At 40.7% G+C, this 23505-nt stretch overlaps 1 protein-coding gene across 1 annotated transcript in view; it reads left to right on the top strand.

The window, feature by feature from the left end:
• The first annotated feature begins 748 nt into the window (after positions 1-748).
• SCGN (secretagogin, EF-hand calcium binding protein) overlaps positions 749-23505 on the top strand; it is a 149563-nt gene continuing 126806 nt past the window's right edge. The window contains exons 1-2 of the mRNA XM_063451663.1: positions 749-876; positions 1591-1658. Coding sequence (XP_063307733.1) covers positions 807-876; positions 1591-1658 — 138 coding nt within the window. The 5' untranslated portion in view covers positions 749-806. The remainder of the gene's footprint in view (positions 877-1590; positions 1659-23505) is intronic.

Here is a 23505-nt window from a genome sequence, read left to right as displayed (position 1 = left end):
AAATTTTAAATTCATTTTGAATTCACTTTATGTGTTACTGGCATGCATGATGGTGAGATTACTTGCTGGTTATGCACTTCCCATCGAATAAATACCTAGATCTAACCCTTTCCCCCTCATACATATATAGATTGACTGACAATATTATATTTTTTAACACTACATTTTATATAGTACACCCGCCCCCCTTCCCAAAAAAATACAACCCATTTAAGGTCAAATTATGCCATTTTACTCTATTTGGCTGTTGATTAAAATATGGTGCTGCTTTTCAAGATTCCAGCCCAGTTTCATTTCTATTTATTACATACAACATAGAAAACCACCAATGGTCATGCTGCTGTTTGGAATTAAAATAAAGCTTTGGGCATAAACATTCTGGACAGTTGTTGCAATTAACACCTGAGCCCTCACACCAAACTTAGTTCTACTGACATCCACTCTGGGATCATAGTATACATATGCATAAATAATTTGTATAAAGCCAATTTATTTTCACAAATGATGCTTAAAACTACAAAGTAGATGAATTGTGCTCACAGTATTGTGTAGGCATAAAAAAGCACTATTTAAAATTGACTTTACCCCCAATATGATTGTTATCACATCTTGCTTACAGCACACACTACATCAGCTCCCTTAGCAATACCCTACCTCCTCCTGGTAAAGCAGTAAGTGTTATATGGGCGGGAATAGTGAACAGCCATAAATAGCCCTATGAGCTGCAGTTTACTGATACAGTGTAGCACTAGATTCTCTCCAGCACAGAAACATTCCCTCCAGCACCGAGCACACTGATCAGCACCATGGACAGCGGTTTTCTCAAACTGGATGCTGGAGAATTCCTTGAAATTTGGCTACGTTTCGACTCTGATGGTAAGTGCTGAAACACACCAGCTAGCTGCCTATTGTAAATGGAAGCAGGCAAACGTTTAATGTGTTTAGTTGATGTAAAAAGTAAGACAGTTTTGTGAACAGTGACAAACTTTAGCAGCTCTTCTTATACATAAATCATTTATTATTTTCATCTAAGGACCTCATGATCCTTCTGTAAACTGTAAAATAGAATAAAAAAAGAACAAAAATACAGTTTGTCTCTATTTCTCTTGGCATGATGTAGTTTTTTTTGGCTCATTAAAAAAAATCTTACACATATGTCACAAACTTGTGTCTACAACCACATACATTTGTCTTAACATCAAAGCTATCTATGCAACCAGAGCAAAACATAAAACAGGAAAAGTCTATGTAACTGCAAAAGGAAGAAATGTCATTACCTAAAGAAGCATGTCAAGTTTAAATGCTTTATATTCTAGAGCATTTAATGAATTTAATGGATTATTCAGCTGGGTATTCACATTACTCTTCAACTTATTGTTCCTGTAAGTTTTCGTAATTTTCAAATTTATTGTTAAATCTCCTTAAATCTTGTAATATTGGGAAGCGCTACGGAATGTGTTGGCGTTATATAAATTCCAATAATAATAATAATAATAATAATTTTACATTTTGTGCGTGCTAAGATATATTATGTTCTACTGGGGACCTGAAGTCTATAATACAATGCATGCTTTCTTTTTCTCTCTCTAGACAATGGTTACATTGAGGGGAAAGAGCTTGATGATTTCTTTTGCCACCTACTTAAAAAATTGGGAGCAGTAAGTAGTACATTTTTTTTAATTTTGTTATGGTTGATTGGTTTATGGATTTTTTTTTTTTTTTTTAAATAAAAGCCATTATGTATTTTAGTGACAACGGTCACCTTTTACTTTTTTTGAAACAATGAAACCAAAATCTTCTGTAGGTTTTCTGTTGTGTTAGTGTTGAGCAGGGGTTCTCAAAGGTATATCCCCAGATGTTACAGAACTACAACTCCCAGGATGATTTGCATGCCTTTAGAATAGCAAAGCATCATGGCAGCTGTAGTTTTAAAACATCTGGGGATATGCCTTGTGGGCACCCCTGGCGTAAACAGGCAGGCTGATAGACAGACAGGCAGATAAGCAGAGATATACATAGTGTATATATAAATACAAGAATACTTGTACATAGTCTGCAACATACATGGATACAAATCATATGTAATATTGAATATTAAGACACTTTAAAAGCATTATGTTAAGTACAAACATAATTCCCAGGCTGAACAAGGATATAAGAAATTATAATGCACATTAAAAAACAAACAAAAAAACCCCACAAATGAATCAGTATTTTAGAAAACAAAGCAACTGAAGAGGTATTGGTGACTGGTTAATTAATGCTGATAAGGAGCGTAATCCAGACAGCAATAATTAATATAGCAAAGATATATTGAGATATACAGACAGTAGTTTTATTTTTGTCTGCTTTTGTCTTTTTTATTTTTATCCCAGATCTTTACACATGCATTACATCATAAGTTATTGTTCATTGACAATATACTTTTTTTTTTTTTTTTTAAGATTTCTATGACAATGTAATTATTGTGTGGCTATATATAATGCACGTTTTATTCAAGTGCACTCCACATTGCTGCTGTCAGTGGATATAACACATGACTCACCATTTTTCATTCTCACTTATAAACCTTGAGCTGAATTCTCTTAGCAAAGGAAGCATTTACTCTGATTACTAAATATCAATGTTCCCATAGACAATGTAGAAAATGCTATTTAGTAAGCAGCTTAATCCAAGAAAGGATTATTCACTAAAGTGAGTTTTCAAAGGGAATTTCAAATTTTACGCTAGAGTAGCTGAACTGGAAGTATAGCTAACTGAAAGATTTTTTTTCCAATATGGCTTTTGTGACCCTAAATTTGACATTTTAGTTTTAAATTCCCTTTGAATTCTCACATCAGTGAAATACTGAAGTAGTAACTGTTAATCTGCTAGGATAATCCAGCACCTAAGTTATTAATAAACCATTCACATATACTGGGCAATATTCACTGAATCGCAAGTTGTGGTAAGTAGGCAGTTAAATACAGATCACAACAGTTAAAGCAAAGTCTAATAAAATATTTTTTAATCTCCTACAAGCTTTTAACTATTTAGATTGCGTACCCCCCCCCCCTTTTTAAAAAAAAATCCTTTTAACCCCTTAAGGACTGAGCCAAATGTACAAGTTGTGAACAGAACAAAACGTAAACTAAACCTGGCATTTGCGCTATATGTCTGTCCAACCGTAATTCACCTCTTTCATATTAAATGCACCCCCCCTATTATATATCATTTTATTCAGGGGAAACAGGGCTTTCATTTAATATCAAATATTTAGCTATGAAACATAATTTAATATGAAAAAAAATGGGAGAAAATAAGAAATGTTGTTATTTTTTTAGTTCTACATGACATTTTAACTGTCAATGTCATAATACTGTTTGCTTTTACTGCAATAAAATACACATATTTGTATTCAGCAAAGTCTCACGTGTAAAACATTACCCCCTATGTACAGGTTTTATGGTGTTTTAGGAAGTTACAGGGTCAAATATAGCGTGTTACATTTGAAATTGAAATTCGCCAGATTGGTTACGTTGCCTTTGAGACTGTATAGTAGCCCAGGAAATAAATTTACACCCATAATGGCATACCATTTGCAATAGTAGACAACCCAAGGTATTGCAAATGGGGTATGTCCAGTCTTTTTTAGTAGCCATTCGGTCACAAACACTTGCCAAAGTTAGCGTTAGTATTTGTTTGTGTGTGAAAAATGCAAAAAATGCCAATTTTGTGACTAAGTGGCTACTAAAAAAGCCTGGACATACCCCATTTGCAATACCTTGGGTTGTCTACTATTGCAAATGGTATGCCATCATAGGGGTAATTTTCATTATTGGGCTACCATAGGGTCACAAAGGCAACGTAAGCAATCTGGCGAATTTTAATGTGAAAAAAATGAAACCCAAGCTTTATATTTGGGAGACTTCGCTGAACACAAATATTTGTGTTTCAAAACAGTAAAAAGTATTACAGCAATAATATCGTCCGTGTAAGTGCTGTTTGTGCGTGAAAAATGCAAAAAAACGTCACTTTTACTGGCGATATCATCGTTGTAATACATTTTACTGTTTTGAAACACTAATATTTGTGTTCAGCGAAGTCTCCCGAGTAAAACAGTACCCCCCATGTACAAGTTTTATGGTGTCTTGGAAAGTTACAGGTTTAAATATAGGGCTTGCGAGACAAATTCCCTTTACTTTCGGCATGGGTTGTCAGGCAGGTCCCGCTAATTGTAATTAATTAGGATACCTAATTATGTAAAAATATGGCATAAATATATGTGTAGAATTAATATATGTATATGTGTGTATATATATATATATATATATATATATATATATATATATATGTATATATATAATTTTTTCAAATATTTTTATTTATATATATATATATATATTTGTGTGAAGGGCTCATGATGGCAAAGAGAAATAAGACCTTAATAAGTGTAGGATGGTATAAAAGTAGCAAGTCGGTTGTGGTGTGCCGGAACCGACGATGAGGTAGGCCTGAAAATAAAGAGGGCCCACCAAGAAGAGATGTAATAAAAAGGAGTTTGATAAAGAGGAGTGGGTGGGAGGGTGATGCAACGCTGACCTCGAAGGTATGGAGCCAGGTAAGGGGTGTCCCTTAAGTAGGGAAGGGGTGTGTCATACGCCCCTCCCACAAACACAGGCCAAAAGGCCTTACTACTTGTGTGAAGGGCTCATGATGGCAAAGAGAAATAAGACCTTAATAAGTGTAGGATGGTATAAAAGTAGCAAGTCGGTTGTGGTGTGCCGGAACCGACGATGAGGTAGGCCTGAAAATAAAGAGGGCAAAAATAGAAATTTCAATATTTAATACAAACTACCAATATACATACTTTTAACAAGACATGTTCTGAAAAGCATTTCTTACTTCTTGTACAGGGTTAGGAATGTATCGTGTGTAAGCGGATGATTTCCAGCGCCCCAGTGTCTTGATAACATGAACCGGTATGTTTACACTGGAGGCTGTGGAGGCCGCTCCTATGCGGAAGGAGTGGCCTGAATAGTTAGCTGGCTTGAGTCCCAGCTGTGTTAGTAAGGACCTAACGTGGGTCATGAAGTTGGTAGTAGTGAGAACTGAACCTCGTAGAACAAAAAGTGGTTGTGATGGCGGTGCCTTGAGACTCTCTGTATAAGAGTCCAGTATTTGGACAGGGCACCATCTGTTGTGAGTCAGATAGTATTTAACCTCTACGGGTGGAGCATGTTGACTGTTTTTGGAATGAGGTAGTGTCAGGATATAATAGTCCATGTGTTTGGTTAAGTGTGAATGGAGCAGTAGGTGAGTGGATTGTGTTGTATTGATGGCGGTAAATTCTCTAGGTCTCAGAAACCCATAAAAAGCCACGTAAATTGCTGTTTTGATGACTAGAGTTGTGTTGATGGAGAAGGGTTTGAGATCTAGTAGTTGTGATAATTCCTTAAGGATATGAAAATCTATAGGAAGCCTCTGTGCTGTATGCGGGGGTTCAGATCTTTGTATACCCCTAAGGATGTTCTTGATTTGGTATGATGACATGAAACTTGAGTTGTTGGGTTGTAATGTCAGCATGTGATGTTGGATGCCTGTAAGATATAGTTTGATTGTGTTGTAAGAAAGTTTGAGTTTGATGTGGCAAAAAGAGGCAAAACCTAAAAAAGATGTCATGATGAACGATTGTAATATATTGTGTTCCAAAAGGAATCTTTTGAATAAACTGAAGGCTCTGTTGTAGGTTTTCCTGGTATTTGTAGATAGAGCTAGTTGGGACAAAGTTCTGCAATGTTGCATGATAACGTCTAGTCCATTACTAGCTGATGGAACAGTGTTGTGGCCGTGGCTGTGAGCGCGGCTGATGGGAGAAGTTGATGAAAGGCCTGGAATTTAAAACGAGACAAATTATCAGCTGCCTCGTTACATATACCTGGCATATGAACACAATGCAAGAAAAAATTATGACATGCTGCCAACCAAGTGAGTTTCCTCAAAAATCTCATGATAGTAAGGGATTTGGAGCGACCTTTGTTAATAATGTAACAGGTTGCTTGGTTGTCTGAGTAACACCTTACTGATGAACCTGTCCATAGATGTCCCCATGCCACGGCAGCCGCCACGATGGGATATATCTCAAAAAGAGCTGAGGTAGAGGAAAAACGCTCCAGGTCCTGCACCTCTGAAGGCCAGCTGCCCCAAAGCCATTCGTTCCCAAATATCGCTGCAAAACCTGTGGTAGACGCCGCGTCTGTCCAAACAGTAGGAGAAGTGTCAGACAATTGAGGGAGGAACATGCTTTTACCATTCCAGGAGGTTAAAAAGTTTCTCCACATGAGAAGGTCTGCCGTGGCTTGGGTATCTAGGGATAATCTGTGTGCATCATGTAGAAACAGTGGGAACATGCTGAGGAGGCGTGAGATGAAAGCACGGCCTTGAGGTATAATACGCATGGCAAAATTGAGTGACCCCAGTAAAGATTGTAATTCTTTGCGGTTACAAGTGCGTAGTTGTATATAGAGGTTGATGTTTGTCAGGATGTTTTCTACCTTAGTGCGTGGTAGGCTAGCTTGCATGTTGGCCGAGTCTAGCATGATGCCCAGGAAAGTGATGATGGTATCTGGGCCTTCGGTCTTGGTAGGGGAGACTGGGACCCCCAACTGGTTGAATAGGCTGACTGTTTCTTTGAGGCTACTGGGAGGGGAAGAATTCTCCTCGACCATTAGGAAATCGTCCAGATAATGTATGACTGTAGGGCATCTGGATATATTGAGTAGTAACCAGCATAGGGTTTCGGCAAATGTGTCAAATATGGCTGGACTACTTTTAGAACCAAAAGTTAGGCGTGAGAAGAAGTAGTAGTTCCCTGCCCACTTGATGCCATGTAGGTGCCACAGTGTGGGGTGGATTGGTAGTAGTTTGAATGCATTTGTTATGTCGGTCTTGCTGAGCCATGCACCGACTCCTGCCTGTATGATAGCCGTAATGGCGTGATCTATAGTGGAATATTGCAGGGAAAATTCCTCCGATGGTATAAGGGAGTTGAGGCTAGGAGTGGTAGAGGTGTGTGGTGCCGACAAATCGATAATAAGTCTCTGCTTGTTGGAAGATTTTCCTGTGACAACCCCGATAGGGTTTGTCCTCCATGTAGTGAAAGGAGGGGATTGAAAAGGTCCCAATAAGAAACCTTCTGTCACTTCTTTAGCTATGAGTGTGTCAACAGCTGTAGGGTTGTGTTGGGCGGATTGTAGATTTGGACATTCTAGGATTCCTGAAGGCATATGTATGATACCCGTGTGGAATCCTTCTGATAGACCAGAGATTATGAAATCTACTAAATGTGTAGATGGATGCTGTGACAGAAATGTCGCAAGTAGGGATATGTTTATAGACGTTAGGTACTGTTTGGGATACATTTTATTGGGACACATGATTTTTGCATGTGCCCTGAAACATTTTGAGCATATATGCAATAAACGACAACCGCTGTAATTACATGTACCAACATTAAAGTTATTACATATCTGGGATTTGCCCAGAAACTTGATAGGTCTACCCAGTTTGTCTTTAGCTATTTTCTCCGTAGGACCAGCGGAGCTAGGTCCTTGCACGTGGGTATGCTCGTTAGCAGTGGTGGGACAAAAATTTGCCGAATGAGACATGGAGGAGCAGTATGCACAAGCCGGCGTCCTTAGCCCTGCAAAGTGTCTGCAGAAAATCACTGTGTCTATCTTACTCCAGTTGGACCTTGTCCCGTACTGTGAGAAGGCGCCTGACACTTTCGCAGAAAAAGATCTATGGTAATCGTAGAATGCCGATCCACCATATTTATTGCCCAGGTCCACCAGCCTGTGCATGTCAAATTCCTCACGCCTGTGTGGGTAAACGGCACATATGACATCCCGGTAGATGCCAAAAGCCAACACAAATTCCGGGATGGTGAGTTTCCTGTTTAGGCGTGCATCCCTGGACTTGACCACCACAGAAATATCCTCATACGCATAAGTTTTATGCTCCACCACATCCTGGGAGGCAATTAGTAGTGCAGCTAAGTTGACATCTTTACCTTCCAGAATGTCTTTCTTAAGGTGCTCAGGTATCATATGGGCAGGGTTAACCTCCTGCTCGTCAGAGGTGGTGGCTGGAGAAACTAGTGGCAACTCGACCAGTGGCGGAGGGGTCACAGTGGCTGACCCAGCCAAGGTAAGGGCTGTGGTGACCGATTCCAGTTTCTCCAGCCTGGAGTTGACCTTGCCCATGGATGACATGAAGGATGTAAGCATGCCGTGTATATCTGTCGGGTTAGACTGGCTAGTCCCTTCCCCTGCATCAGAGTTATCAGTTGAGGTGTGCAACAGTTTGTATAGTTCCGCTTTCCTGGCAGTAGCGGGGAAAGGAATGTGTCGCCTCCTGAGTTCGCTGGTAATGCGAGGGATTGTCCATGACCTGAACGATGCAGGACTAGCCATGTCTTCTTCCGGTGATGGGGTATTTGGTCTAACCGGAGTGCTCGGGATGGAGAAATCCTCTAACCCTTCTTGAGACATACTGGATGAGAAAATATACCGTTAGTGTGTTAAAAACCCCAGGGGATGTACTGGCGGGCTAACTATGCCGGCTAAGGCGAAAAATTAATCTTGTTCTTTGGTGACAGATGAGGCCCTGCTAGTTGCCAAGTGGCTATGAGAGGCTCTATCTATGCGTTGGCGCGAGGGGATATTGAGGCCACCCATCGTAGTGGCAGGAATACGTAGGCCTCTCGGTGATAATAAAAGAAAACAGGGAAGGGAGTGACAGGTGACGCCCTCTCTATAATGCGAGGCGGCTAACTCACGTGTGGCTCGAGGGGCGTTTGCCTCCGAAACGTTGAGGCGGGGTGTTGGCCTCGCGGACCGCTAAACTATAGGCAGTATGCCAAGAGGGGAGATACCTATTTGGGCCTATACCCCTGATTGCCAGTACTCTAAGTCCTATGTAGGGAGAACGTATGTGATACGTGAGCAGGCTTACGTACCTGATAGTATGTATACGTATATGAAACGTCAGGTAAAGAACAACCTGGATAAACCTAAATGGGTAAAATAGAAATGATAGTATGAGAATTGGATCTTGTGATACTAATGTAGACTAGATATGCTGTCGTAGAATTTGACCGTATGTGTAGGAGTGGAAAATTTTTAAGCATGGTAGTCATCTGCCTGATATGTTATGGGGTAACACCGTAACGCAGGGATTTACCCTGGTAGTGGGTGCGTATAATGTGTCTATCTAGTGAGCAAAATTATCAATATATATATGGCCATGCTACTGTAGTATCCCTGGTGCAGAGGGTTTTATGTGCTTTATCCGGTATAGATTTGATAACCTTGATATAAATTCAAAGATGTGGGTGAGGTAGAAAATATGAAACTTGACAATATGCAGAAAAATAGATGTATGAGTGGTTGAACCGAAAGTGTGATTCAACCCGACAATGTGTGATATTGTGACCGTGTTCTTGTATACTCGATATATCGTTGAGTATATGCAGAAAGGTCAGAAGTGTACGTGCCATGTAATCGTGTGTACATGGTTGTGACAACGTAATATACAGAAATACCTTTAGAGAAAGTTTATCACGTTATGTACTATATCTGCTATACAATTTAATGAGAAAACATGAATATTTTATATAAAGTCCGGATAACATAACACATAATTAGATTTAAATAACATATCCTATGGATTGTACATAAACAGGTAAATAACCGACCTATTTATCTATATATACGTATACAGGCTGTGTTGAATTTCAAGCTATGAAAGGAATAGCGATGTGAATGACATGAGCAAACTGCCGTGAGCATATATCGCTGAATGACTGTTTGATACATAAAATATGCGAAAGTTACGTGTATGAGTAATGCAGAAAACCGAAAGACAGTTAGTTCGAATGAGTACTTATGCTATGAGACAACGATTTGAAACGAAGTGGGTACAGGTGAATGAGTACCATTCGTGAATAAACTAATGAAAAGACTGTTAGCCGCCAAGTGTAGCTGGCCGTAAAGTGTTAGGCCGTAAAGTGTTAGGTCGTGAAGTGTTAGGCCGTAAAGTAAGGCCTGGTTAACAGCGCGACGCCGTGGGAATGATCCAGGCGTCGAACTTACGATTTGGAAGTCACTAGGACGTAGTCTGCGACGAAGACCGGATTCGTGAGTAGCTGGACGGGCGGAAAACCTGTAAGGAATCCTGGACACAGCTACACCGGACGAAAACCGCGGGATTTTTGAAAAGCAAGATGGCGCCGCACGTGAACCGGAAGTGGATTCTCATGCAACGCTGACCTCGAAGGTATGGAGCCAGGTAAGGGGTGTCCCTTAAGTAGGGAAGGGGTGTGTCATACGCCCCTCCCACAAACACAGGCCAAAAGGCCTTACTACATATATATATATATATATTGATATATACGTATATATTTATGTATATAGATATATATATATATTATTTCGTTCTACGTGTATTTTGATATAAATATATATATATATATATATATATATATATTAATATCAAAATACAGTTAGAACGAAATAACACACATCTATATATTTTTTAATAATTTATTTTTAATTATTTTTTATGTATTTATTTTTTTATATTATATATAAATATATATATAACAATAATTATATATATATATATTTAATCAGTATCAGTCTACGTGTAATTTGATATTAATATATATATATATATATAATTATATATATTAATAGTAAAATACACCTAGACAGTGTATGTGTGTGTATGTATATGTGTGTATATATATATAAAAAAAAAACAAAGAATCTTGCAGTCCACCTGTCCAGTAGTTCAATGCCCGGTGCTCGTCAGCCAAAATGTAAAACAACTTCCAAAGATAGCACTCCAAGGTCTTGATAAAAATTAACTTTTATTTTTCTTGCTAAAACAACAAAGTGTCAACGTTTCAGCCTGATCCCCTCAGGCTTTCGTCAGGACATGTCCTGACGAAAGCCTGAGGGGATCAGGCTGAAACGTTGACACTTTGTTGTTTTAGCAAGAAAAATAAAAGTTAATTTTTATCAAGACCTTGGAGTGCTATCTTTGGAAGTTGTGTATATATATATATATATATATATATATATATATATATATATACACTTAGATCTAAGTATATATATATATATATATATATTTTTTTTACACTTATTTTAATTAAATTTAGTTTAATTTCCAGCCAGCAGGGGGACTAACTGTCATTACAGTTAGTCCCCCTGCTGGCAATGCCTGAGCCAGCTATCCCGGCCATGTGATTGTGAGGTCCTCGCAAGGACCTCACTCTCATATGGCCGGGGGCTCCCAGGAGGGAGGATCTGCCGCGGAGGGCTCCCTGGGAGTCCCCCCAAACGCAATCGCCGGCGTGGGATCGTCGGCGACCGGGTAAGTAAAAAAAGACCGGAGGGCGTACAATTACGACCGGCGGCGTTTAGAGCCGCTTAAAATAGGGCGTAATTGTATGCCCTCCGGTCTTAAAGGGTTAAGTTGCAAAGTCAGACTCCTCACTGCAGCCTGGCTTTTCTTCTGTGAAGTCATCAAACATGGCTACATGTATTCAAGCAAATGCTTCTAACCTAGTGTTGGTCTAAGAGAAGTATTGAATCCATTGTGTGACATAGAGAAGCACTGGACACACATACCCAGCATATCACATCAGCTCAATTTGCAAGTTGGTTACAGACATAAAGATTCAATTAGTGAATCAGTTTTAGACCAAAGCCCCTAGTTCATCTTAAGACATCCAGAAAACCATGCATGGCACTGCAAAGTATAAACTGTGCTCTTTCTCAGAAATTATAAAATAAGGGCAGCATATATGCCTTTAAATAACTTCATTAAAGGGGCACTCCAGTGCCAGGAAAACAAACTGTTTTCCTGGCACTGCAGGTACCCTCTCCCTCTCACCAATCATCCCATGTTGCTGAAGGGGTGAAAACCCCTTCAGTGACTTATCTGAGGCCCCCGCCTATGTCCCTCGGCGGTGGTTTCGGATCCGCCCACGCTCATGCCGCGCGTGCGCCTTAGACCTCTCCATAGGAGAGAATTGAAAATGCTTTCCTATGGGGAATTGAGCGACACTGAAGGTCCTCACACAGCATGAGGACGTCCAGCGATGCTCTAGCACAGAAAACCTGTGCTAGAAACCAGGAAGTGCCCTCTAGTGGCTGTCTAGTAGACAGCCACTAGAGGAGGAGTTAACCCTGCAATGTAATTATTGCAGTTTATGAAAACTGCAATATTTACAGCTGCAGGGTTAAGGGTAGTGGGAGTTGGCACCCAGACCACTTCAATGGGCAGAAGTGGTCTGGGTGCCTGGAGTGTCCCTTTAAGATGAACTGATTTTGGTGCTAATACTGTCCCTTTAATTTGGAACAAAATCTCAATTCTGCTCAAATTGATATATTTTATTTTGTTTAAATTAATTTACCTGCAACTTAAAATGCATTGTAAATAAGTATACCTTTTATTTTAAAATATTATATGTGAATTATGTTACCTATATTTTTGCCCAAAGTAGCTGAGGAGAAAATTTAGCCAAGTTGAATACTTTTTCCAATTCTGCTATTTTGGACATAAACAGGCAATTCTCTTATCAATTTTATATAATGTATAAACACATCTGTAAAATATTTAAATAATTTTGCCAAGTAAAACAGAGTACAAATGTTTTGACAAAATTGATGTATGCTACTTTAAAATGCAAATGGTACAATGGAAAAAAAGTAAATGTAATAGAAGCCAAGGCTTTATATAACTTTTGTACATTGTTTCTGATTAAAGTCCAGAGTATTTAGAAAGGCACCTAAAATAAACTAAAACAACGTAGGGATTTACATTTAGGGATAGATAGATAGATAGATAGATAGATAGATAGATAGATAGATAGATAGATAGGAGAATGGATGCAGCAAAATATAAAAAAAAAATGAAAAAAAAAATCCATATATAATTTCCCAGAATATGCAGTTCTTATTTAGTTTGCATTGAGAATCTTGCAATCTTTGCAAATCTCCGACTACATTTTCCAGATATAAACCATACAGTCAAACTGAACATTTTAAATCCTATGTTTGAATTCATATAGCTACTATAGAACTAGAAAAGATTTAAAAATAAAGACAAAGCCGCTTTAAAAATAATTTCTTATTAAAGTGTTAGCTTTTCATTAGCCTATTTAAGTGATAATATGTTTTCAACAAGAGGTTGCATTCAGTCATGTGAGTACAGACGGAGCATATGATAATCTGAGAAATGTTTGTTTTATTATTTTTTCTTCATTGATATGCACTTTAGGCACTGAGTCATACACATTGTACGTAAATGTGAATACATCAGGGTACTGCACATTTAAGGCAGCAATAGCTGGGCCGCAAAAATAGTTTGAGATTTTATCCAGTTTGGCTGTTGTGCAATTCCCTTTTTGTATTCCCTAAAATCCACAGCTTAATGAATTACCCTCCTTGTGGGGTAGCGGTGCTTATTTGATGATGAATACCACACTTTAGTGAACTAAAACACAAGTTGCAAACTGTAAGCTGAATAGCCTAAATTTGTGGTTTTCAAATAACTTAATAAACTTCAGTGTTTAGTGACAAAGCCCCCAAATGTAAATGATGTGGCATTATATGGCACACATGTTTACCACAGTGATTTTGTGTGTTTAAATAATTATGTTTATATCACGTTCCAGACTATATGCACTAATTTAACACACACTGTGCATGTTTTTGATACACTGTGTATAGAGAGTGATAATGTATGTGGGCAGTTTGTGGAAGGGCCTCTTAAAGGCATTGTTGAGTCACTTGCACACTTTAATTGTAACTTTTGTGCATGTAACTTGATATGTGACTGTACATGTAATGTGTGTCTCATACACACATCATATTTCCAGTTTATATTATATTATATATAACTGCATATATGATGTGTGTATGAGACGGAGTCCCTATTTTAGGGCCCTATCCCGCATCCCACCTCTGCTCCCTGGTTTCCGGCATTTGGCTACACCAGAACTGTCCCCAAAAAGCGTACTGCATGTACATCATTAGACGCGCTTGCTCTACACTCAGGGCTGTAGGGCCAGACAGAGAGTGCTAAAACAGCGCTCTCTGCATTGTCTGCCCTTAGTGGGCCAGTCTGGGTGTGTAGCAAATAGATTGGCCTTTATTCATTCCAGGCTGACGTGCCTATACTTTGGGTTTACATACTTTACTTTATTTTGGATTCCCTTTAAACTTGCTTTCCATGCACACTGTGTTTGATTTTATTTCAGCACTGTGTGATCAGTTTGTTGGTTGTCCTTGTCTTTGTTGTGTTATTTTTTATCTCTCTTTGGATTATTATATGTATTCATGTTTCATGGTTCTGATGGCATGCAGTTTAAAGGTGAATATGTAATAGTATGGGAATGATAACAATAGTAATGTGTTATAACCTCAGTTAGGAGTCAGGTCATGTGTCAGCCACTTACAAGAAATATGCCAAGTGTTCCACTTCAGTAGGTACAAAGGAGGGAGACAAAAGGGATGTGGTTAAATATCATCCTCACACATATTAAGGAAAGCTCTGCACACTAGATCATATTGTTCCTATTACTGTGCATGCCCATTTCCCACTCTTTCAAGAGGTCTGTTTATGGTGAGGGAACTGACCTTCAATCTTTCTGTCAATTAATGCCTCTGATTATAAAATATAATTTTATAAAGTCATATACCGCTTCACCGTATGTTTATGATGGGATGATCTTAGGATGAATTTATACCTTAATTTTTCTATTATTTGTTTATTCTTCATACATATCTGCATTAATGCTATAATTCATATAGCTCACAATATTACTGTAAATATTGTAAAGCGCTACGGAATCTGTTGGCGCTATATAAATGTCAATAATCATAATAATAATAATAATAATAATAATAATAATAATACCATCAGGTGCATAATTGTTTTCTGTTGACTTTGTGTATTTAGTTTAAATTATAGACACAATTGTATTCTATAAACTAACAATGTTAGCTTAGTCGTGGCTGGGCTGAGACTCATCAGTACAGTAAATATGATAATATGCCTGATGTACAGTGATTGACCTAAGGCAGACCTGTTGTAGGACAGCTGTTCCTCACTGTAGCCAATCCAAGTCAGTGAGCATTAATTCCTGGTTGACATTGAGGCTAAGAACAAGAAAAGTTTAAGACCTCAAAACCTTTGTACAATGCGGATGGATGTGGCAGGTTTCTCAATGAACTTTCTTAAAAAAGAGACTGCTCTGTAATTAAACATTGGGTCATAGAACAATTAAAGGCATATTGTAATATTTTAGTAAAAATCTAACATTTCAAAACCGTACACACTGCTAGAACGTGTGTCAGGATCCACAGTGCGGGTTGTGGGGTACAGTTGTTTAATTATTTGTAAAACATCTTCTTTGTAAGAAGGTACAGTTCATAATCTAGATCAGGGATAGGCAACCGTTGGCACTCCAGATGTTATGGACTACATCCCCCATAATGCTCTTCCACCCATAATGCAGAGCATCATGGGAGGTGTAGTCCAAAACATCTGGAGTGCCGCAGGTTGCCTATGCCTGATCTAGATATTTACAGATTGTTTTCCATTGTTATGAGAAGGTCCGGTTCATAATCTGGATAATTACAGTTCCCACAAGATGCCTTATAGGCATAATTAGTACTGATGAGGAGCACCTGTTCAGAATTTGTTTTTGCTCTGGATTGCAGGCATGCAAGTATGTGCAATCATTCTACAGTGGAAAATAACTCAGCTGGTCTGACCCTGGCTGAATTTCACTTAACAGAAAGTTTGACTTCTTTTGAGTGATAACAAGCTAGTATTCACTATTGTTTAAGTTTACATTTGCGGTCCATATTGCAAGTAACTATCTTTCTTTTTCCAAGATGGTGTCCTCCCTTTCTTATATTATTGATTGTGTTATGAAATCAATATTGAACTGAGATCTGAGTATAAAATGGTGCATTAATATCCACAGTGACACTCTTGTTAGCAGTGGATCAAAGAGTAAAGATCTTTATTCACTTATTGTAGTTTTAAAGTTCAATTTTTCTATCAGGCCATGTTGAGTCACATTTTTCACATCTTTCAGTGGATTAAACTGTTTAATTGTAATCTGGGGAGGGGTTTATTTGTTTGAGTAGTAATTGAAAAGTTGACTAATATTGTGTTGATGCAGGGAATCTACTGTGTCTAGGAGATGTCTAGTCTAAAGTCACACAGGGTACTGCTTCTGATACCCTGGTCTAGATCCTACTTTATAGAAATTAAATATTGCTGTAGTTGTTCAAGCATATAATAACCCACAGAAACTGAAATGCTCTTATAATAAGCCATCTTGAGTGATCTAACACTAGATCAATTACATGAATAAGACCCATCTTCATGAAGACAGCAGACAAAACAAATTCTCAGACATATGTTCAATTGACTAGTGTATGGTGATCAGTTTGGCTGAACCATTTTTCCTTGGAAAAAAACATTTTTGGGGAAAGCTGAAATTTAGCCATTCAGCTCGGCAGAATTTTGGTAACAGAAAATTTATTTGGGGGAACTACTCAGATGAACAAAAAGGATGTTAAAATGGATCAATCAGTATACTGTGAAATATATGCATGATATAAATTGTTTACAGATCAGATTTACAGACCTGTAATGTAGCATGATTCAGCTACATTATATCTAAAAGTTTGATAATCCAACTGATCACCCGGTCAGCCTAAATTCCGATGAATTGCAGTTCGGAATAAAATTAATTTTCAAATATAATGCTCAATGAGCCCAGATGTTTAATGTATTCACATATCGGTCATGTCAGCACAACTGTCCTTTTTTTTTTTTTTTTTTTTTCAATGTATTTTATTTTTGGTCACACGAAAGTGTGTGTATAGAAGGAAGGGGTACAGAAGAGAAAGGGGAAAACATGAGGGGGGGGGGGACAATAGTACATAATACACCATACATCGCATATCACATAGGTTACATAGGTCCCAACAGCCATATGTACATAACCAAACAATTGTACATAAATCAGTTAGTAACAGGCAGTTGCGGTCTCTTGTCCGTCTGGGCTCGAAGCAGGGACCAACAATTTGTGTACCCTGGTACTATTTAGTGACACCATCCCTCTGGCATTAAAACAAAGCTAATTTTTGGGGTAATGGAAAGTGTAGGGAAGGGGGGCAGCAGTTGGTGTAACTTGGGCAAGGTAGCTGTAGGCCTCCTATATTATCTTAGAAGAGTCGAGGTTTCCTTTTCCTTTTTTTTTTATCATGCTATTATTCCTCCTTCTTATATTCCACCCATCTGTGCCATCTTATCTCATGTTTGTGTTGTTGTGTTGGTTGCCGTTTAGTCGGCTTGCCATAGTTTCGTAGGTGTGCGCTGACTCTATTCTATCAAGGATTTCATTCATTGTGGGCGCTGGCTCGGCCTTCCATCTATGGGCTATAGCGGTTTTGGTCGCCATAAGGCAATGGATCAATATGTAAATCTCGTCTACAGGAAGGGGGTACGGGAAAATATGTAGTAAAAAACATTCTGGTCTCATTGGGACCGAGATCCCCATTTTGTTATTCAGGAATTGCGCTAAGGTCTGCCACACTACAACGATCTTGGGGCACGTCCAAAAGATATGGTAAAGGGTCCCTATTTGCGTGAGACATCTCCAGCATAAGTTGTTCGACCCCGGATAGATATGGGCTAGCCTGGACGGGACCAAATACCAACGCATAGTTAGTTTACAGAATGCTTCCCACTGGGAAAGACTGTGGGATGCCTGTTTTGTCTTTTTTTGAGCCTGATACCAAGCGGTTACTGGGAACTGCATCCCCATGTCCATTTCCCATTTTAGCATATATGAGAGTTTAGACGCCATATCTTGGAGTGAGAGTGTGGTATAGCATAGAGACAGTGCTTTTACTTTTGGTAGTTTCCCCATACACTTGTGAAGAAATGGAGGTAAGAGGTTAATATCTTGGAAGCTGAGCTTGCGTTCTTGTACAATGTTCCTAATTCTCAAGTAGGGGAACAGCTCCCCTGTCGGTAGCTGGTACTCCCTAGCTATATCCGGGAATGGTTTGATACCTGTAGTGGTCAGTAATGAACGTACATGGTGAATTCCCTGACGTAGCCAGGGTTCAATCTGCAGGTTGGTCGTTCGGGCAGTTAATGCCTGAAGCGGTGCTGCAAGGAGCATATCATTACCTTGCAAAAATAGCGGGGTAGTCTGCTTCCACATCTGGAGCAGTGTTTCAGTGGTTGGTAGCACTGAGCCACGTGAGGGGAGAGTCGCCCCCGTCCATTAAGCCAATGGGAGGGAGCCTGAGGTCATGCACGCATTTTCCATTGCGAGCCATACCGGAGGAGATGATCGTTCAAGAACCGTAAGTCCCTGAGCCATTAATGAGGCTTTGTAATATAATTTGATATTTGGTACTCCCAACCCGCCTTTTGTAAAGGGTCGCCATAGTGATCTCTGTTCTATCCTTGGGGGTTTACGTTTCCAAATGTGTGCGTTAATTATGGCCTGAAATTTCTTTAAAATAGGGTTCGGGATGGAGATTGGTAGGGTGCGAAAAAGATATAGTATGTGTGGCAGCGTCATCATTTTGACGGTGTGGATCCGTCCCAGCCAGGATATTTCTTTCCCTTCCCACTCCTTAGTTTGTTTTTCTAGTTTGTGCATAAGCGGGGTGTGGTTTTCTCTTATTATCGCCGAGTGTGATACTGGCAGCTTAATGCCCAGATATGAGAGGGAGGTTTTCCTCCAGTCGAAGGGGTATTGCATTTTTATGCGGGCAAGTATGGGGGAAGCGAGCCCTATCGCTAGTGCTTGTGTTTTTTTGGCATTATTTTTATAGTATGACATCCTCCCGTATTTCTCCAGTAGTGCTAGTAGTCTTGGAATGGTGGTTTCTGGTTGTGTTAAAAATAAAAGAACATCGTCCGCAAAGAGGGCTATCTTTTGGATCCCTATCGGGGTGTTCAGGCCAATGATCTTCTGGTCTAATTTAATGTGTCTAATCAGGGGTTCCATGCATAGGATAAATATTAGAGGAGACAGCGGGCACCCCTGCCTGGTACCATTCGTGATTTGAAAGGGTCGTGACAGAAACCCTGAGTTGAATATTTTGGCTGCAGGTTTGGAGTATAGGACCATAATGCTCTTTAAAAATGATAGCGGGATACCCATATTTACCAACACCGCCCTCATGTATGTCCAATTTATGCGATCAAACGCTTTTTCTGCGTCTAAGGCCAGCAGTATACCCCTCTGGTGAGTAGATTGGGCCCATGAGATTAGGTTTAAGAAGTGGCGGGTATTATCCCCTGGCTGTCTAGTTGGGACGAATCCTGCCTGTTCTTTGGAAACTAAATCTAACAAAACAGGTTGTAATCGCATAGCTAAGAGTTTGGCGTATAGTTTTGTATCTGCATTTAATAGCGAGATGGGCCTCAGATTAGCGCATTCAGTGGGTGGCTTGCCCGGTTTGGGGAGCGTAACAATGTGGGCTAGCAACATCTCCTCCGGTATGGACCCTGTTTCTGCAAAGAAGTTAAAGAGTTCTGTCAAGTGCGGTGTTAGTTGTGTCTCGAATGTGGTGTAAAAGTAGTTGGAGAACCCATCTGGGCCTGGTGCTTTGTGTTTGGGGAGTTTGCGTATTGCGTTTCGCACTTCCTCCTCTGTAAACTTAGCCGTCAACAGGGAGCATTGATGGGCATTGAGACGTGGTAAGTCCGCTTCCTGTAGGAAGGTTTTTACATCTGACTCATTTGGGTGGTGTAAACTGGTGTCCCGTTGGAGATTATATAGCCTATCATAAAAGGATGCCAATTCATTTACTATTTCCTGCGGGTTAAATACTTTTGTCCCTGCGGTCGATGTCATGTAAGGGAGTTTGGATTGCGTGTATTGGGTTTTAAGGCGTCGTGCAAGTAGTTTGCCTGCCTTGTTCCCTTGCATGTAGTAGGTGAGTTTCAGCTTACGGAGCTGCCGTTCCATATTTAGTAACGAGACTGCATGTAGCTCTTTTCTTATGTTCGTGATTTTTTGGGATAAGATTTTGGTAGGCCTTATTTTATTGTCGCTATCTAAAGATTTAAGTTGTGCCGTTAGGTCCTCTACTTTGTTGCGCACCTTCCGTTTGTTTATCGACCCTATCTGGATTAGGAGACCACGCAGTACGGCTTTAAGAGCCACCCATTTAGTGGCGACATGTGAGGGGTCGTGCCGATGGTCGTCATAGAATGCCTCAATAGTTGCGCCCAATTTGGTAGCCGTGTCTACATTGTCTAAAAGGGATTCGTTCAGACGCCACGCACTCCGGCCTCGTGCCGGGTACATGGCCCTGAATGTGGTAATTACTGGAGCATGGTCAGACCAGGTCCTGTCTCCTATCTCCACTTCTACAATATTTACTATGGAGCTTTTGTCCACCAGACACATGTCGATACGGGAGTAGGTGTGGTGTACCTGCGAGAAATAGGTGTAATTCCTATCTGTTGGGTATAGGGTGCGCCACGTATCGTAAAGATCGTTCGTATGGAGAAGTGAACTAAAGGTGTGGCTCAATGTGGTAGCTTGCTGTAGTGGAAGCTTCCCTTCGGTACGTTTTATGTCTAAGTCGGGGTTCATCGTGCAGTTGAAGTCACCTCCAATAATGATATGCCCCTCACGGAGTTTGGTTATTTTAGTCAGTGCTCGTTTAATAAAAGAGGTTTGAGAGTTATTGGGCGCATATATGGATGCGATTGTGAGTTGCATACCATTCAGTGAACCAACCACAATTAGTAATCTCCCTAACTCGTCTTTGTACATCTTAGTAAGTTGGAAAACCCAATCCGCATGGAACAGGATGGCTACCCCTCTTGTTTTAGTAGGTGAGAGGGCATGGAAGACTTGGGGGTATTTTGAGGATATTAGGCTAGGGGTTTTTTTCTGGCACATATGAGTCTCCTGTAGACATACTATAGCTGCGTTGGATTTGTGAATTTCTCTAATTGCAGAACTGCGTTTAAAAGGGCTATTCAGGCCGTTCACATTCATAGATAAGCATTTAAAGTGGCACGACATTGAGTAATAGAGTTATGCGTGCTATAGAGCCCGCTGGAGATGGTCTGGGAGTGTTAATTTTCAGGGCCCTTGAGAAAAATAGTGTTAATACGGGTACCATAATGTGACTTTGTTTCGTGCGGTGTTTTAGATGAATATAGGGGATTGCTGCCGGCAAGGGATGGGGTAGGAAGATAACAGGGGTAAACCAAAATACAAGTAAAGTAAGTATGTACAACGTCTCTCGAACTTGAGAGTAGAACATGGGGTACCATGGGGAGCCTATATGCTCCAGGTCCATTGAAGCACCCGTGGGGGTTCGTGCGGAGCGGGTCCGCGTCCGGGCCAAAATAATATTTCTTTGTTTTTAAAGAATCGCATCCCAATGTTTAGTTCCATCTATTGGAAGGGATTGTGAGTATGGGCACTAGCCTCCCAACAATTACAGGCTGCCAATATGATATCCAAAAATTGCTTGAATTGCGCCGAGCTACAGAGCCGCCGTTTAGGCGCCCCGCCAGTTTTTGGGCTCCACAGCTTCCCTCCCTATCTGTATTCCCCCATGGCAGGGGAGGAGGGGCGACGCCATTCCTCCCTGGTCAGCGCCAGCACCCCCCCCAAAACCCAAGGGAGTCAGTGACGGTCACGGTCAACGTTTCACATTATTTACCATGGTGGAAGTATATACATCAGTCATCCCCCCCCACAACAAATAAACATCAACAAATTCAGGAGAGATAGATACCACTCCTATAGGAATTTAAGCTATGTGCTGGGTAAGGTCATCCCTTTACCAGGTAATATTAACAGATAATAACATAAATTGGGGTCCTCCATCAACGCGTGGAGGGTATTCTGGGGGGGTGGGAAGAGACACACTTATAGTGAGCTTTGGCCACCATATGAACCATTTGCCAAATCGCGAACATCGAAGTTGGGTATATTACTATGCGTTTTTTTTTTTTTTCTTTGTCTCTTATTTATAGATAATTTTTTCTTTTTTTTTTTTTTTTTTTCCAAATTGACTATTTACATTGGCATATTGTCATACTAATACCACTTCGTCGACCGTCGGCACCAGTCACCAGCGTTCTGGGAGAGTCTTGAGGAAAGCAGGGTTTCTATAGACGTCAGTCCTTGCGGAGCAGGTAATGTCCCAATTGCAGCAGAGCGTTCATTTGAGAGTATATCTTGTAGCCTATTATATTACGTTGCTAGATAAATTCAGAAGGCCAATGTCCCTCTCTGCCTTTTAGCGAGGTGAGGGGCCTACCATCTGCCACTCTGGCCGGATATTACTCGTGGCGGCCGCCTTTTCTGGGGGAGTAGAGACATCTCCCTGCGCGTTCCAAAGGCCCCAGTTCTTCAACGTTGCCAAGCCGCCTGCCGGGTCATCCATAACGTGGAGTTTGTTGTTTCGCCATATGAGGAGCTTCGTGGGGAAACCCCATCTGTAGGCTTGCCCGTGGTTCCGCAGAGTTTTGGTCACCGAAGAGAACTCCTTTCTTCTGGCCATAGTTAGGGCTGATAAGTCGGCATATATCGATGTCTTATCGTATGGTTCAGGTAGTTTCGGGGCGGACCTGGCTGCCTTCAGGAGCGCTTCTTTGGCCCTGAAATAGTGAAAACGGACCCGAATATCTCGCGGCACCTCTGCGGCGAATCTGGGTGGTTTGGGCGTTCGATGGGCCCTGTCCAGTTCCCACATATCAGCGGTTAGGTCGGGCACTAGTTTAGAGCACAGAGCTGTAATATATGAAGGGATTTGGTCTGCACTCACCGACTCCGCCACTCCCCGAAATCTCACATTATTCCGGCGGGAGCGGTCCTCCATGTCCGCCATTTTGTGCCAGAGTTTAATGTTGTCGTCTTCCAGTTTTCGTAATTTGTCCGCCATGGTGTTGTGGGCAGAGCTTAGATCCTCCGTCCGGCGTTCGATCTGGTCCGTGCGGTCTCCCAATTCCGCCAATTCTTGGTGAATACCAGATATAATAGACGTGAAATCTTCCTTTAATGTAGTTCTCAGGTCCATGAGCATTGCTCTTAGGTGCTCTTTAGTCACTTGGCCATCGTCCGATGGAAGTGATGCGGGCGGCTCGATGGCATCATGCACAGGGGACTGCGCCCTGCTATCGGCGCCATCTTGGGCCTGTTTCTGCCGGTCTTTTTTGTTTTGGCGGACCGTGTCCGTTAATTTAGTCTGTTTTGACGGTGACATGGCTGTCTAGTAGTCCTCGTAGTCTCCCCCTCCGGTAGCAGGGTGTGGATTCGGGAATGCAGCTTTTTAAGTTGGTATTCTGGCCCGGGTGTGTGCGGAGCTCCTACTCCATGCGACCGTCCGTGCCGGAAGTTAGACACGCCCCCTGTCCTTTTTTATTTTA

Source organism: Pelobates fuscus, chromosome 4 (assembly GCF_036172605.1).
Source record: "Pelobates fuscus isolate aPelFus1 chromosome 4, aPelFus1.pri, whole genome shotgun sequence".
Classification (NCBI taxonomy): domain Eukaryota; kingdom Metazoa; phylum Chordata; class Amphibia; order Anura; family Pelobatidae; genus Pelobates; species Pelobates fuscus.
The sequence above is the reverse complement of the archived record's forward strand: the minus strand, read 5'-3'. Positions and strand labels throughout refer to the sequence as shown.